General features: G+C 42.7%; 1 protein-coding gene across 2 annotated transcripts in view; it reads left to right on the top strand.

Annotated features, from left to right (window-relative positions):
* The window catches only part of LOC121278964 (desmoplakin-like), a 92149-nt gene extending 87245 nt beyond the window's left edge, over positions 1 to 4904 (top strand). For both annotated transcript variants that reach the window (XM_041189591.1, XM_041189590.1), the window contains one exon: positions 1097 to 4904. In XM_041189591.1, coding sequence (XP_041045525.1) covers positions 1097 to 4264 — 3168 coding nt within the window. In that variant the 3' untranslated portion in view covers positions 4265 to 4904. The remainder of the gene's footprint in view (positions 1 to 1096) is intronic.
* The last annotated feature ends 12802 nt before the right edge of the window (positions 4905 to 17706 follow it).

The following is a 17706-nucleotide window of genomic DNA, read 5'->3' as shown; positions in this document are numbered from 1 at the left end:
ATACCACAAACAGCTAGGGATCCAACACCGATCCCTGTGGAACCCCACTGGACACAGGCATCCAGTCACAAAAACACCCCTCGATCATCACCCTCTGCTTAAACTAATAACAGCTTGAAATTAAGAAATTAATTGGAAGAATAATTTTGATAACAGATTATGATATTTAGAAAATATATAAAATAGTCTGATTTAAAATAACCATTTTAAAAAGTTGTTTGGAAGTACAGAACTTAAATATCGCTGAAAAAAGTGACATGCTGTCGAACATTTTCGTCTTGCACTCATCAGGACAGTTTGCCAGAATTCCAGTAGTAAAAGGAAGGATAATATATCCTACATGAAAAGAGTGCTGATTGGTTGGTTGGCAAGTGGACTCTGGTAGATGCGTTGCTGGTGTGTTGCCAGGTATGTAGGCCGTATGTCCCAACAACTGGCAGATCATATCAAACAGCACGTCCCCTTGGCTGTTTGCAACAGGCAAAGTACAGACCGTACCCAACCAGCCCGTGCTTGCAAAACTCAAAACATAGTGTCCAACATTAGATGTGATTCTGCAACTGGACAACAGTTGCTAAACAGTCCTGATTGTGCTAAGAATTACACTCAAAACCAATTTAAGATTCAGTTGGGCTTGAAGTGTCACACACAGGAACCCTGTCCTTTGCAGACAGAAGAAACATGTCCATGCATTGCATCTTTTTCAACTAAATAGAAGCTTGGGGGGCAGCCATTCCTTGGTTCATTCCCCATGGTAATGCCTTGACTAATTGGGAGTCAACTTGCTTGAATATGAACAAAATCCTGGTAGTTAGCTGTTCCTTGGTGCATTCTCCATGGCAATGCCTCTTCAAATCAGAGTTCATGCCAACCAATCAGCACTCTCTTCTCCTGCAGTGTAAGTAAAGCTTCCTTTACTATTAGTATTCCTACAAACTGTCTTGATGAATGCAAGACAAGCTTTGACAGCATGTCTCTTTTTCAGCATACTCATTTCAAAAAACTTTATTTTGTTGACATCTCTTCTGAAATGCGAAAAAATAATATTTATCTTCTACCTTGAAAAATAATACTTATCTTCTACCTTGACATTTAGGCAACTAACATGATTCAACAGACACATTCGGCTCATAAAGACATGTTGCAAGAAAAGGAATCTCTCCTGCTGAAGATCAAACTCTTGGAGCAAGATAAATCAAGACTTCAACGTTATGAAGATGAACTAAGTCGAATAAAGGCACTGCTGGAAGCTGAATCCCGCTTGAAGCTGCGACTTCAGGATGAAAATGATGCGGTCAAATCTGATCTAAGTTACTGGAAGAATCAAGCAGAAATACGACAACTAGAAAAAGGAAAGACAAATAGTGAGTTTGAACGTTTGAAAGCTGAAATTGACAGACTGCAGACAGAACTGAGAATGACTGAAGAAAGGTATAGACTGAAACTTGAAGAAAGTGAAAGAGCAAAGAGATCTGAACTGGAAGCACTGCGTATTAAAACACAATTAGAAATTGAAAAACTCAGTCAGGAACCACCAACACTCAATAAGCAGATTCAGACAGATTGTATTGTTACGGTAGATTCTTCAAAACTTTTATTTGATGGAGTCCGTAAAAAAGTCACAGCAAACCAGTTGTATGATTGTCAGCTTATTGATAAAGTAACTTTAGACCAGCTACTAAGAGGACAAAAAACAGTAATGGATGTTTCGGGTGAAATTAAATTGAGTCTTCATGGGCTGGAAAACATAGCTGGAGTCTACTCACAGAAAAATGGAGAAAAACTCTCAATGTCAGAAGCAACAAAAAGGAATATTCTTACACCTGATGTGGCCTTGTCACTTTTAGAAGCACAGGCAGCTACTGGGTACATCACCGATCCAAACAAAAATAAAAAGATGACAGTAGATGAAGCTGTTGCAGGGGGCCTTGTCGACTATAAAGACCGAGACAAACTTCTGGCAGCAGAGAAGGCTGCAACTGGATTTAAAGACCCGTTTACAGGAAAAGTTATCTCCCTGTATGAAGCAATGAAAAAAGATATTGTTGACAGAGAGACAGGTCTCCGCTTGTTTGCGGCGCAGATTGCAGCAGGCGGAATAATTGATTCAATGAACAGTGTATTTCTACCAAAAGAGCTTGCATATAAACGTGGGCTGATTGATGCAGAAATGTATCAGACACTTACCTCTTCTTTTGATGATTCAAAAATTTTTGTTGATCCAAATACAAATACAAAAGTTTCCTATCAACAGCTGAAATTAGCCTGTCGAACAGATCCTGGAACAGACTTGCTTCTTTTGCCAGTGCAAAAGAATGAAATAACATTACCAGGGATTAGAGCTGATGTGTCACTAAACAATCTTGTGCAGGCCGAGATTATAGATAAAAAGACAGCTGAAGCTCTTCAATCTGGAAGCCTAACACAAGAGCAAATCTGTGACCAGTACAGAGGCTACTTGCAAGGCAACAGTAGTATTTCAGGAGTGTATGTTGAAGCCACAAAGGAGAAGCTTCCAATCTACCTTGCCATGAAGAAAGGCTTGCTGAGACAGGGCACAGCTCTTGAACTTCTGGAAGCTCAGGCAGCCACAGGACATATAATTGATCCCGTCAATAACCAAAAGCTGACAGTTGAGGCTGCTGCTACGAAAGGAATTATAGGTCAAGAATTCTTAAAGAAACTTCTTTCAGCAGAAAAGGCTGTTACAGGTTACAAAGATCCTGAAACTGGTAATATTATCTCATTGTTTCAGGCAATGAGAAAAGGCCTGATTGAACACACACATGGCATTCGCTTGTTGGAAGCCCAAATTGCAACTGGTGGAATTATTGATCCAAAGTATAGCCATCGTTTGCCAGTTGACATTGCTTACAAACGTAATTACTTTGATGAAGAACTGAATGAAATTCTGATGGATCCAAATGATGATACCAAAGGCTTCTTTGATCCCAATACAGAAGAAAATCTGACCTATCTTCAATTAATGGAACGGTGCATTATTGATAAAGCCACAGGCCTTTGTTTGTTGCCGCTGACAGAAAAGAAAAAGGAATCCAAAACCACCAGATCATCTGCAGTGAGAAAGCGTAGAGTTGTTATTGTAGATCCTGATACAGATCAAGAAATGACAGTACGTGAGGCCTACCACAAAGACTTAATAGATTATGAGACTTTTCTAGAACTTTCTGAACAGGAGGCAGAGTGGGAAGAAATAACAATTACAGGATCAGATGGGACCACAAAAACAGTTATTGTTGACAGAAAAACTGGCAATCAATATGACATTGAAGAGTCATTAAAGAAAGGATTAATTGATAAAAAGAGTTTTGATGACTACCGCTCTGGAAGCATGACACTCACACAGTTTGCAGATATGTTCACTGATAAGATCAATGTCAGTACAAGTAACGAGAGTAAAACAAATAGTTTAACAAACAGTTGTCCAAGTCCATTGCCAACTTTAAAAATAACATCTTTTGATTGTTCTGATGATTCCACTCCTATTGCAGCCATATTTGATACTGAAACATTGGAAAAAATAACAATTTCTGAAGCCATACGTCGTAATATTGTTGATGCTATTACTGGACAGAGGTTGTTGGAAGCCCAGGCCTGTACAGGAGGTATAATAAATCCTGGAACTGGTCAAAAACTATCCATTCAAGATGCTGTATGTCAAGCTATTGTTGAGGAAGACATGGGAAGGAGACTAAAGCCAGCACAGAAAGCATATGTTGGTTTTGATGATGTGAAGAACAAAAAAAGGCTTTCTGCAGCAGAAGCAATGCAAGAAAATTGGCTACCGTATGAAGCTGGACAACGCTTCCTCGAATATCAGATAGCTACAGGTGGACTGATTGTGCCAAATGTTTCCGGACGAATCACCGCTGACGAAGGAATAAGAAAAGGCTTGATTAGTGCCAAAGCAGCTGAGAAACTGCAAGACGCCAGTAGCCATTCAAAAAGCCTAACCTGTCCCAAAACAAAATTGAAGATTTCATATAAAGAGGCAATAGATCGTTCTATGGTTGAAGATAAAACTGGTCTGCGATTGTTGGAAGCAGCGTCATTTTCAACAAAAGGAATTAACAGTCCCTATAATGCAGGCGGCTTCTCTGGACCAAGTTCCCGTTCTGGTTCCCGTTCTGGTTCGCGTTCTGGTTCACGAAGCGGGTCGAGACGAGGAAGTTTTGATGCCACCTCATACACCACATCTGTCAGTACATATACAACCTATCTAAGCAGTTCTTCCATACACTAATCATTTACTACAAATATCTAAATATTGTGCATTTTCAAAATATGTTAATGATCCAAATTTTTCTTTTTCTTTTGAAACTCTCATGCTTTTATTGTACACTGGTGCCCTGTTAAGATCAGTAGCTAAAAATTGCAGAGAGAAGATTAATCTGCATCAAGTTTAGTAATCCATATCCCAAGGTTTCTAATAATAAAAAATTCAGTGTGAAACCTTTATTTTAACGGAAAAGATTCTATTTTACATAGCATTAACTATGTATTATATAGCAGTTTCAAAATGCCATAGGTTGGTGCCAACGAAGAGAAACAGTTTAAAAATGTCAAATCTTTGGAGGAATTTTATTGTACAGATTTAATGTTTTACTCTGCAGTGAAAAGTTTCTGTACAGAGGAACATAAGTTGATCTTAAATGGGCTCCGCTGTAGTGAATGTAGTCTCATACTGACTTGTAATAGGACGTTTTTAGTTGCGGGGAGAGGAATTTGTGCTTACATTTTTTTTGATGTATGATGAATATTCAGTACATAGACTTTCTGGCCACGTGCTAATGAAAAGGAGTGATTTTTCAGTTTGTATGCATGCGGAATTTTAAGATTGTGTATTCTTGCTTTTCTTTATTAATAAAGTTGCATTATTTGAAGTGGCTTTGTATTTGATTAAATACTTAGATTATCAATATTACCATGTTCACTTGTTGAAATATCATGTGTTACATAGCAGGCACATGAAATTTCACACACTTTGGACTGAATTCTCATCTGGGTACAGTGGCATGTTTTGGTGCGCAAATGGCCTACCTTAATTTTTTTTTTGAGGAAATCCTATTTTCCTCCATGTTCCTGAAGCTGGGTTATTTTCCTCTGGCCTTTTCATGGGTTGGGATTGCTTAGTCTGCAAAACGCACAACCTGCCCCTGCTGAGGTCAGGTCCTCCATTTTAAATGGGAGAACGACAATCGGATTTCCTCCTCCACACCATTTTTGTCTGGTGGTGTGGGGTTTTGGAAGCCCATTAGAAGTACGCCATCTGAGAATGAATGATGGTTTCAAGAAGCTGTGATGTGATTTCTGGTTTGCTAACACAAGCTAATAGAATTACAAGTATTACAAGGTAGTCTTTCACATGGTAGAATGCATTTTTTTCTCAAAATCAATGATATGGAGGTCTTTATTGGATGGTGAAAGTTTTAATTTTTTTTCTCAAGGAATATAAATATTTCCATTGCTATTGGATGGAATCTGAGGACTGTACTTAGTGCATATTGGGTGAGTGACAAAGGAGGGAGAAAAATATACTGATCATATTCTGTAAAATATGGAATGGATTGGGTGGAATTGACAGAAACAAGTACCTGGTGCCCTCCGGCAATGACAAAACACGAGGGAGCATCCACGCAAACTACAAAGACTGTTTCCAAGACAGTCTATCAACAACCATTCTTAAGGACAATCCCACAATGGAATAAGATTTCAAAGGAAATAGTCACAGTTGCATCACTTGATCTTCAAAACCTATTATTTCCATTTATAAGTTTTCATTATCATGACTACCATCCCAGCAGGTCATGCCTGGTTTAGCTAGCGCTACTCATATAAATGTTGGTGGAATATGGATATTAGTCTGTGATGCTGACACAACAGAAGCAAGAAGAGGATATATGGGGGCATGGATGGTCTGAGGGAGCATGGACTGGTATGGCAGGTGGGTGAGGTTTAGGGGGCCTTTAAGCACTGTTGGCAGCTGGGATAATATGTTGGAGAACCAAGGTGTGCCCACCTCTGCACCCGCACTCCTGACGCATTCCACAGCGCTCAAACTGCACTGCAAACCTGACCTCGGATGAAAAGACACAAATGGCGTGTGAAGTCACTCATGGGTCGTGTGCACAGTTTGTGAGCCATGACAGGCCGCTGGTCAGGTTTTGCTGAGCTCAGATGATGACTTGGCCTGTGGAAATTGAATTGTGTAAATGATGAATGCTGCTTTCTTGAATATATTCCAGCTAAATTGAAGTAGGCTCTCTTTTGGTTACTAATGGTTGAAAGAAATGGGCAACCTGAATTCACTACTTCGTGACCAACAACATGTACAACAAAACCAACTTCACATGTTGAGAGTTAGAAATTCTGTTTGGAGATGCCACAATGGTCAATTTTAAAATTTGAAAACGTATATATCTATAATTTTTGCTGGGGTCATCTAGACAGCTGTCAACAGATCCCCTGGATCAATGGGGTAAAGAAACACTTATGGCAGTTCTCAAGGATTCTGCTGATATTCCATCCAAGTTAAATGATTAGTAAAACCCTGCTGAAATTCTGGGCCACAATTTCGACTCATAGGGTGGAATTGTCCCAGATTTGCACTAAGTACAGTAGGATGTGAAAAGGGGAAGCGATGGCTTAGTGGTATTGTTGCTGGACTAGTAATCCAGAAACCCAGGGTAATGCTCTGGGGACCCAGATCGAATCCTGCCACGGCAGATGGTGGAATTTGAATTCAATAAAAATCTGGAATTAAATGTCCAATGATGACCATGAAACCGTTGTCGATTGTTGCTTAAAAAGAAAAACATCTGGTTCACTAATGTCCCTTCAGGAAGGGAAATCTGTTGTCTTTACCTGCTCTGGCCTATATGTGACTCCAGACCCACAGCAATGTGGTTGACTCTTAAATGCCCTCTGAAATGGCCTAGCAAGCCACTCAGTTGTAACAAGCCACTACAAAGACAGAAAAACGTAATGATACCAGGTGGACCACCCGGCATTGACTTGGGCACCGGAAATGACAACGGCAATCGCAGCTCTGTCGACCCTGCAAAGTCTTCCTTACTAACATCTGGGGGCTAGTGCCAAAATTGGGAGAGCTGACCAGTCAAGCAACAGCCTGACATAGTCATCCTCACGGACTCATACCTTACAGGTAATGTCCCAGACTTCACTGTCCCACCGGCAGGACAGACCCAGCAGAGGTGGTGGCGCAGTGGTATACAATAGGAGGGAGTTGCCCTGGGAGTCCTCAACATCAACTTCAGACCCCATGAAGTCTCATGGCGTCAGGACAAACATGGGAAAGGAAACCTCCTGCTGATTACCATGTACTGCCCTCCCTCAGCTGATAAATCAGTGCTTCTCCATGTTGAACATCACGTGAAGGAAGCACTGAGGGTGGCAAGGGTGCAGAATGTTCTCTGGGTGGGGGACTTCAATGTCCATTACCAAGAGTGGTCTGGTAGTACCACTACTGGCCGAGTCCTAAATGACATAGCTATTACACTGGGTCTGCGGCAGGTGGTGAGGGAACCAAAAGGGAAAAAGATACTTGACCTCATCCTCACTAACCTGTCTGCCGCCGATGCATCTGGCCATAACAATATCGGTAGGAGTGACCACCGCATAGTCATTGTGGAGAAGAGGTCCCACCTTCACATTGAGGATACCCTCCACTGTATTGTGTGGCATGACCACCGTGCTAAATGGGATAAATTTTGAATAGATCTAGCAACTGAAAACATTCCAGCAATAGTATTGAAGACTTGTGCTCCAGAACTTGCCGCACCCCTAGCCAAGCTGTTCCAGTACAGCTACAACACTGGCATCTACCCAGCCAACCCTGGGCATTCCTGAGGCACTGTAGACCATCAGCAGCAGCAGAATTGTACTCAAACACATTCTGTAACCTCATGGCCTGGCATATCCCACACTCTATCACTACCATCAAGCCAGGGGATCTGGTTCAATGAAGAGTGCAGGTGGGCATGCCGAAAGCAGCACCAGGCATACCTAAAAATGAGGTGTCAACCTGGTGAAGCTATAACAGAGGACTACTTGCGTGCCAAACAGCATAAGCAGCAAGTGATACACAAAGCTAAGTGATCCCACAACCAACAGATCAGATCTACGCTCTGCAGTCTTGCCACATCCAGTCGTGAATGGTGCTGGACAATTAAACAACTCACTGGAGGAGGTGGTTCCACAAACATCCCCATCCCCAATGATGGAGGAGCCCAGCACAGCAGTACAAAAGATAAGGCTGAAGCATTCATAACAATTTTCAGCCAGAGGTGCCGAGTGGAAGATCCATCTTGGCTTCCTGCGGAGGACCCCAGTATCTCAGATGCCAGGCTTCAGCCAATTTAATTCATTCCACATGCTATCAAGAAATGGCTAAAGGCACTGGATGCTGCAAAGGCTATGGACCCTGAAAATATTCTGACAATAATACTAAGGACTTGTGCTCCAGAATTGCCGCGCCCCTAGCCAAGCTGCTCCAGTACAGCTGCAACACTGTCATCTACCCAGTTATGTGGAAAATTGCCCAGGTATGTCATGTACGTAAAAAGTAGGCCAAATCCAACCCGGCCAATTACTGCCCCATCAGTCTACTCTCCATCTTCAGTAAAGTAATAGAAGGGGTCATCAACAGTGCTGTCATGCGGCACTTGCTAAGCAATAACCTGTTCACTGAAGCCAGCTTGGGTTCTGCCAGGGCCACTCAGCTCCTGACCTCATTACAGCCTTGGTTCAAACATGGACAAAAGAGCTGAGCTCCTGAGGTGAGGTGAGAGTGACTGACTTTGACATCAAGGCAGCATTTGACCGAGTGTGGCATCAAGGAGCCCTAGCAAAACTGGAGTCAGTGGGAATCAGGGGGAAAACCCTCTGCTGGTTGGAGTCATATCTAGCACAAAGGAAGATGGTTGTGGTTGTTGGTGATCAGTCATCTCAGCTCCAGGACATTACTGCAGGAGTTCCTCAGGGTAGTGCCCTAGGCCCAACCATCTTCGGCTGCTTCATCAATGACCTTCCTTCCATCATAAGGTCAGAAGTTAGGATGTTCGCTGATGGTTGCACAATGTTCAGCACCATTCATAACTCCTCAGATACTGAAGCAGTCCATGTCCAAATGCAGCAAGACCTGGAAAATATCCAGGCTTAGGCTGACAAGTGGCAAGTAACATTCGTGAAACACAAGTGTCAGGCAATGACCATCTTCAACAAGATGTTCAATGTCATTACCATTACTGAATCCCCCGCTATCAATATCCTGGGGTTAAACACTGTGGCTACAAGAGCAGGTCATAGGCTAGGAATCCTCTGATGAGTACCTCCTGACTCCCCAAAGCCTGTCCACCATCTACAATGCACAAGTGAGGAGTGTGATGGAATGCTTCCCACTTGCCTGGATGAGTGCAGCTCCTACAACACTGAAGAAGCTGGACACCATCCAGGACAAAGCAGTCCGCTTGATTAGCACCACATCCACAAACATTCACTCCCTCCACCACCGATTCACAGTAGCAGCAGTGTGTATTATCTACAAGATGCAGTGCAGGAATTCACCAAGGCTCCTTAGACAGCACCTTACAAACTCATGACCACTACCATCTAGAAGGGCAAGAGCAGCAGATAGATGCGAACACCACCACCTGGAAGTTCCCCTCCAAAGTTACTCATCATCCTGACTTGGAAACATATTGCTGTTCCTTCCCTGTCACTGGGTCAAAATCCTAGAACTCCCTTCCTAACAGCACTGTGGGTGTACCTTCACCACATGAACTGCAGCAGTTCAAGAAGGCAGCTCACCACCACCTTCTCAAGGGCAGCTAGGGATGGGTAATAAATGCTGGCCCAGCCAGCGAAGCCCACATCCCATGAACTAATATTTTTAAACAGTGATCCCAAGGTTGAGGAACTTAAGTTACGAAGATAAATTGGAGAAGTTGGGACTGTTCTCCTTGGAGAAGAGAAGGCTGAGAGAAGATTTGATAGAGATATACAAATTCTTGAGGGTTTTGGATAGTAGAAAGAATTTTTTCCCACTCGTGAAAGGATCAAGAACAAGAGGACACAGATTTAAAGTAATTGACAAAAGAAGCAATGGCACCATGAGGAAAAACACTTTCACACAGCAAGTGGTTAACGACTAGAATGCGCTACCTGTGGGTGTGGTGGAGGCACGTTCGATCAAAGTATTTAAAAGGGAATTAGACTAGTTATCTGGTAAGGTAACAAGAAAGAATATGCAGGGCTACAGGGAGAAGGTACGCGAATGGTACTATATGAACTGTTCATTCGGTGAGCCAGTGCAGACATGAGAGGCCAAATGGCCTCTTTCTGCACTGAAACAATTCTTGAGATTCTGAGATAGCCAAGGATGGAATAAAGACATTCCAAGAAGAAACGAATGAAAAGCTCACAACTTAAATGAATCTCTGTTCCAAACCATCCTCAGAGACTGAACAGAGAAAGAAAGAGAGTATATACCAGGTCTGCATGGGAGGGAGCCTCAAAAATGGAGTCCTGTGTCACATGGAGGAAGGTGGTGCTGATGCTTAGTGCCAATTCGTACCCCCAAAATTGCAGACCAGTTTTGGAAGAGGTTCAATGACTGTACAATGAAAGGCAAGTAAAATGTTGTCCACTTTCCTTTCTCTTACTTGGGCACCAGCACATTCCTCATCCTCAAATTAAAAGCTGTACAACTAATCATCACACAGCACTCTGACTAAAATGGTCACAAACTTGGAATCTCACCTTACATGTAGCCATTATACTTGGCTGGTAAATATGCATTCCCTCTAGACCGCCTTGAGGTGCAGTGCACAGAACTGATTGCAATACTCTGCGGTTTAACCAGACCTTTATATAACTTTCACATGGCTTATGTCTTTTATATTCTAGCCCTCCTTGAGATCAAGGTCACCATTGTATTAACCTTTTAATTTTTCTTGTACCAGCACATTGGCTTTTAATGATTTCTGTACTTGGACCACAATCTCCACTCCTCCACAGTACCTAGGTTCTTATTCTGATCTATTTCTCTTGGGTCCAAAATGGATGACCTTACACTTTCTGCATTGAAATACATCTATTTTGCTTACTCACTAATTCTTTCAATATCTCTTTGCAGCTTCCTGTTCCCTTCGACAGCATTTATTCTGTCACCAAACTTGGCGTCATCAGCAAATTTGAATATATCACTTTCTGTCACTTGGTAGTGCAGAACTTGAACATTGCTGAAAAGAGAGACATGTTGCTGAAGGTTTTTGTCTTGCACACATCAGGAAAAATGCAAGGATTGCAAATTTTGAACAATCACAGGAGGGTCGAGTATAAAAGTGGGGAATTCTTGCTGCAGTATTGGTATGACCGCACCTGAAATTCTGAGTACAGTTTTGCTTTCCTTAATTAAGGAACATTAGTGCCACACAAGTGCCAGACAATGACCATCTCCAACAAGAGAGAATCTAACCATCTGCTTTGACATTCAATGGCATTACCATCACTCAATGCCCCAGTATCAACATCCATTGCCATTGACCAGAAACTGAACTGAACTAGCCATATAAATACTGTAGCTACAACAGCAGGTCACAGGCCGGGAATTTGGCCAAGAATAACTCACCTCCTGACTCCCCAAAGCCTGACACCATCTATAAGGCACAAGTCAGGAGTGTGATGGAATATTCTCCACTTGCCTGGATGAGTGCAGCTCCAAAAACACTCAACATTCAGGACAAAGCAGCCCACATTGATTGACACCACATCCACCACCTTAAACATTCCCTCCCTCCATCTTTGACACACAGTGGCACCAGTGTGTACCATCTCCAAGATGCACTGCAACAACTCACCAAAGCTCCTTCGACAGTACCATCCAAGTGCATGACCTCTACCACCAAGGAGGACAAGAGTAGCAGATACATGGGAACATCACCACCTGGAAGTTCCCCTCCAAGCCACACACCATCCTGGCTTAGAACTATATCGCCAATCCTTCACTGTTGCTGGGCTGCAGCACCATGGGTATCCCTATAGCACATGGACTGCAGCCGTTCAAGAAGGCAGCATATCACGACCTCCTCAAGGACAATTAGAGATGGGCATTAAGTGCTGGCCTAGCCATTGATGCCTACATCCCATGAATAAATAAAAAAAATCCAGCTCTATATTGCTCTTAACTTTCATAGTATTCAGCTATATTTTGAACATTCCTAATGGTATTGCTTTCACTACATTGCCTAACCAAAGGAACACTTTTCTCTCTAAGATCTATTGCAAAGTTATTTCCACTAATTTATATTTTTGTGCTCTTATGACCTCAAGTTTACCAAGGGTAGAACATGGGAGGTCAGCCATGAGTACGTTAGAAGAGTCAGGTCGAAAGGTAACAGTCATGGATGAGGGTTTCATTTCCGGATGAGGCTAAAGTGCAGTGGAGTGAGGGATGCTACAGAGGTGGCCGTAAGCAGTCTTGGTGATGGAGCAGATATGTGGTTGGAAGCTCATGCTGGGGTCAACTATGACACAAAGGTTGCGAATGGTGTGGTTCAACCTCAGACAGCTGCCAGGGACAGGGTTGGAATTGGTGGTTAAGATGATGGCTTTGATTTTTCTTAATATTGGAGAAGATTTTTGAATATATGAAATAGGAACAGAAATAGGCCATTCAGCCTCTCGCCTTCTCTGCCATTCAATAAGATCATGGCTGATCTGTTTGTGTTTTGAACTCCACATGCCCATCTATCCCCAATAACCTTTGATTCCCTTGCCTAACAAGGATCTATCTACCTCTGCCTTAAAAATATTCAATGACCCTGCCTCCACCGTCTTCTGAGGCAGAGAGTTCCAAAGTCGCACAATCCTCTGAGATAAAAAAATTCTCCTCATCTCTGTCCTAAAAGGGTGACCCCTAATTTTAAAACAGTTCCCCCTAGTTCTGGACTCACCCACAAGAAGAAACATCCTTTCCACGCCCACCTTGCCAAGACTATTCAGGATCTTATATGCTTCAATCAAGTCACCCCTCACTCTTCTAAACTCCAGTGAAAACAAGCTTAGTCTGTCCAACTGTTCCTCATAAGACAACCGACTCATTCCAGGTATCAATCTAGTAAACTTCCTCTGAACCGCCTCCAAAGCATTTACTTCCTAAAATAAGGAGACCAAAGCTACATATGGTATTCAAGATGTGGTCTCACCAATGTTCTGTATAACTGAAGCATAACATCCTTACTTTTATGCTCAACTCCACTCATAATAAAGGATAGCATTCCATTACCTTTCTTAATTATTTGTTGTACCTGCATACTAACTTTTTGTGACTCATGCACCAGAACACCTAACTGCCTCTGCACCTTGGAATTCTGCAGTTGTTCTCCGTTTAAGTGATGCTCTGCCTTTTTATTCTTCCTGCCAAAGTGAACAACTTCTCATTTTCCCACATTATACTCCATCTACCAGATTTTTGCCCACTCACTCAACCTATATATCTGTTTGCAACCACGGGCACTCCCCCCCGCCCCCGCCGTATGTCTTCTTCACAACATACCTTCCTACCTATCTTTGTGTAATTTGCAAATTTAGCTACCATGCCTTTGCTCACCTCATCTAAGTATCTAAGTCATTGATATAAATTGTAAAAAGTTAAGGCCCTAGAACAGACCCCTGCAGGACTCCATTCATTGCATCTTGCCAATCAGAAAAAGACCCATTTATTCATACTCTGTTTTCTGCCAGCCAGCCAATCTTCTATCCACAATATGTTATCCCCACACCATAAGCTTTTATTTTCTGCACTAACCATAGATGTGGCACCTTATCAAATGCTTTTGGGAAACTTATGTGGAGTACTTCTACAAGTTCTGTCGAAGGGTCATGAGGACTCGAAACGTCAACTCTTTTCTTCTCCGCCGATGCTGCCAGACCTGCTGAGTTTTTCCAGGTAATTCTGTTTTTGTTTTGGATTTCCAGCATCCGCAGTTTTTTTGTTTTTTTTTTGTACTTCTACAGACTTCCCTTTATCCAAAGCACATGTTACTTCTTCAAAGAACTCAACTAAATTGGTTAAACATGATTTCCCTTTCACAAAACCATGTTGACTCTTCCTGATTACCTTGAGTTTCTCTTAATGTCCAGCTATAATCTCCTTAATGATCAATTCTAACACTTTCCCATGACAGACATCAAGCTAACTGGCCTATAGTTTCCTGTTTTCTGCCTCCCTCCCTTCTTGAATAGAGGGATTATATTTGCTACTTTCCAATCGATGAACCTTTCCAGAATCTAGCGAATTTCAGAAAATTAACACCAACACATCTGTTACCTCATTAGCCATCTCTTTTAAGACCCTAGGGTGAAGTCCATCAGGACCTGGAGACTTGTCAGCCTGCAGCTCAATCAGTTTGCTCAGTACCACTTCCATGGTAATTGTAGTTTCACCACTAGACTCCCAGTTCACTCCAGCTAGCTCAGTTTTCATGCCCACATAGTTGCCCTTATTTAAGTTTAAAATACTAGTCTTAGATCTACTCTTCTCCCTGCTCTTCTCCTTTTCAAGCTGGATGTAAAATCCAATCATATTATGGTCGCTGCTACCTCGGGGTGTTTTGCTGTGAGGTTATTAATTAATCCTGTCACATTACACAATTCCAACTCTAATATAATCTGCTCTCTGGTTGGTTCCAGAATATGCTGCAATAAGAAATTATGTTGAGAGCATTTTATGAACTCCTCATCTAGGCTACTATTGCCAATATTATTTTTCTAGTTTATATGTAGATTAAAATCACTCATGATTGCTGTTCCTTTATCACAAACATCCAATATTTCTTCTTGTATACTTTGTCTTACATTGTGATTACTGTTAGGAGGCCTATAGACCACTCAAACTAGCGATTTCTTTCCCCTCATCTCCACCCAAACCAATTCTACATCCTGATCTCCTGAACCAAGGTCATCACTATTGAACCAATGCCATCCTTGATTAACAGTGCTACCCATCCACCTTTACCTAGCTTCCTATTCTTCTTGAATGTCATATATTCCTCAATATTCAGGACCCAATTCTTGTCATTGTGCAGCCATGTCTCCATAATAGCTATCAGATCATATTTATTTACTTCAATGTGCACTATCAATTCATTTACTTTGTTATAAACGCTACACGCATACAGATAGAACATTTAGTTTTGCATTTTTGTCACCCTTGTAACATCTAGTCTTGACTGTTGATATATTCTTAGTTTTTTTTCTCTCTGTCCCTTCCTGCCACTCTCCGATCTTCATTTCCCATGTTACTATTTTGCACTACTGCCTTGACTCTACCCTTACAGGCCTTAACTAGGCCTGTATTAAATGGAGTTTAGAAGAATGAGAGGTGATCTCATTGAAATGCATAAAATTCTGACAGGGCTGGACAGACTGGATGCAGGGATAATGCTTCCTCTGGCTGGGGGCATCTAGAGCAAGGAGTCACAATCTCAGGATACAAGGTAGGCCATTTAGGACTGAGATGAGGAGAAACTTCTTCACTCAGAGGGTGGTGAACCTGTGGAATTCTCAACCACAGAGGGCTGTGGAGGCTGAGTCACTGAATATATTTAAGAAGGATAAAGATAGATTTCTGAACTCTAAAGGCATCAAGGGGCATGGGGAGAGAGCCAGAGTTCAGCATTGAGATAGAGAATCAGTCATGATCAAATTGAATGGCGGAGCAGGCTTGGAGGGCTGAAAGACCTACTCCTGCTTCTATTTTTCTATGTTTCTACCCTTTGATTCGCTACGTCTACCCAAACTTGATCCCTCACCACCCCGCACCCCCCCCTTGTTTAGTTTAAAGCCCTTTCTACTTTCCTAGTTATGCAGCTCGCTAGAATACTGATCCCAGCATTGTTTAGGTGTAGACCATCCCAACGGTACAGCCCCCACTTTCCCCAGTACTGATGCCAGTGTCCCATGAATCGGAACCCACTTCTCCCACACCAATCTTTGAGCCACACATTAATCTCTCTAATCTTAGTTGCCCTATGCCAATTTGCACCTGGCTCAGGTAATAATCCAGAGATTATTACCTATCAGGTTCTACTTCTTAATTTGGTACCTAGCTCCTCATACTGACTACACAGAACATATTTTCTTGTTCTGCTATGTCATTGGTACCTACATGGACCACAACAACTGGATCCTCCCCCTCCCACTTTAAGTTCCTCTCCAGCTCTGAGGAGATGTCCAGAACCCTGACACTGGACAGGCAACACAGCCTTCTGGGCTCTCACTCTTTGCTGCAGAGAACTGTGTCAATCCCCCTCACTGTTACTGTCCCCTACTACCACTACGTTTGCTTCCCCTACTTCCTGTACCATGGTGCCATGGTTGGCCTGCTCATCCACCTTGCAGACCTCACTTTTGTCCACACTAATTACGAGCACCTCAAACCTGTTTGACAATTACAAAGTTTGAGGCTCCTGCACTTCTTTCTGCTCAGTCCCTTTACCTGCCTCATTGACGGTCACATCCCCCGTCCCTCACTGCTAACCAAAACAGACGACCCTATTTTAAGGGCTGTGACTGTCTTCTGGAACAAAGTGTCCAGGTATTTCTCTCTCTCCCTTATGTTGCACAGTGTCTGCAGTTCGGCTTCCAGATCAATAAACCTGACCCAGGATTCCTCTAGCTGCTTACACTTTCTGCAAATGCATTTGTCATGGATCGCTTTGGCATCCAAAAGCTCCCACATTCCACAGATACGACATAACACCTGTCCTGCCATTGTTACTTTTGTTATTTACTTAATTTATTTTAATTACCTTCTTATTAACTTAAAATAATTCCTATGTATACTACACCTCTTTCTCCTGTGCACCAAATTCCCATGCAAACCTAATTCACTACTCACTTGATCTCCATCTCACTCAGGCGTAGTCTCCTGTCTCCTCGCACACCCCTGTTGGGGTCAAGAGTGGTGATCTAGAGCTGAATGTTGTCAGCATATGTGTGGAAGCTGACTTCGTGTTTCCAGATGATGTAACAAAGGGGCAGCATTTGGATGAGAAATTGGAGGGACTAAGAATGGATCACTGGGAGATTCCAGATATAATGATGCAGGAATCAGAAGAGAAACCAGGCTATATTTTTTGCAGAGTCAGTGACTGAAAGTCAGGGGAGAGTCCACCTCCACCCACCTTGGAAGTTATGACCGGATTTTATGCCTGTCAGGCAAATAGTTGTCTTAGATCTTGACTTCTGCCCCTATGTGGAAGGATGTCCTGACCCCCAAAAGCTGCCATTCAATCAGTGGGCTGGCAGCTCCTCAGCCTGAACAGGGCTACCAGGAGCGGTGGTCATTGATGGGACTGCAGTCAGTCCCCGACGGGGAGTCATGAAGAGAAGGCCAAACAGTAAGGTAAGTAGGGTGGTCTTGCCAAAACTAGTCAGCCAGACTACGAAGGGTTGGGGGAGGAGGGGTTCAAGCATGGGTAACCATTTCCACTGTGGTGTCTCTCCGTTGGGCACAGGGTGCCAGAATAGGAGCAGCATCACCACCCCAGTCCCACAGGTAGGATTTTAAGGTGTCTACTGTCTTCACATGATTTTTCTTGTTCCTCTTCAGTTGGCATGCCAACCATGCAACATTGTGGCATGGTGCTTCAGCAATTTCCT

The sequence above is a fragment of the Carcharodon carcharias genome, chromosome 6 (assembly GCF_017639515.1).
Source record: "Carcharodon carcharias isolate sCarCar2 chromosome 6, sCarCar2.pri, whole genome shotgun sequence".
Taxonomy (NCBI): domain Eukaryota; kingdom Metazoa; phylum Chordata; class Chondrichthyes; order Lamniformes; family Lamnidae; genus Carcharodon; species Carcharodon carcharias.
Note: the sequence above shows the minus strand (reverse complement) of the source record. Positions and strands in the feature narration are given on the sequence as shown.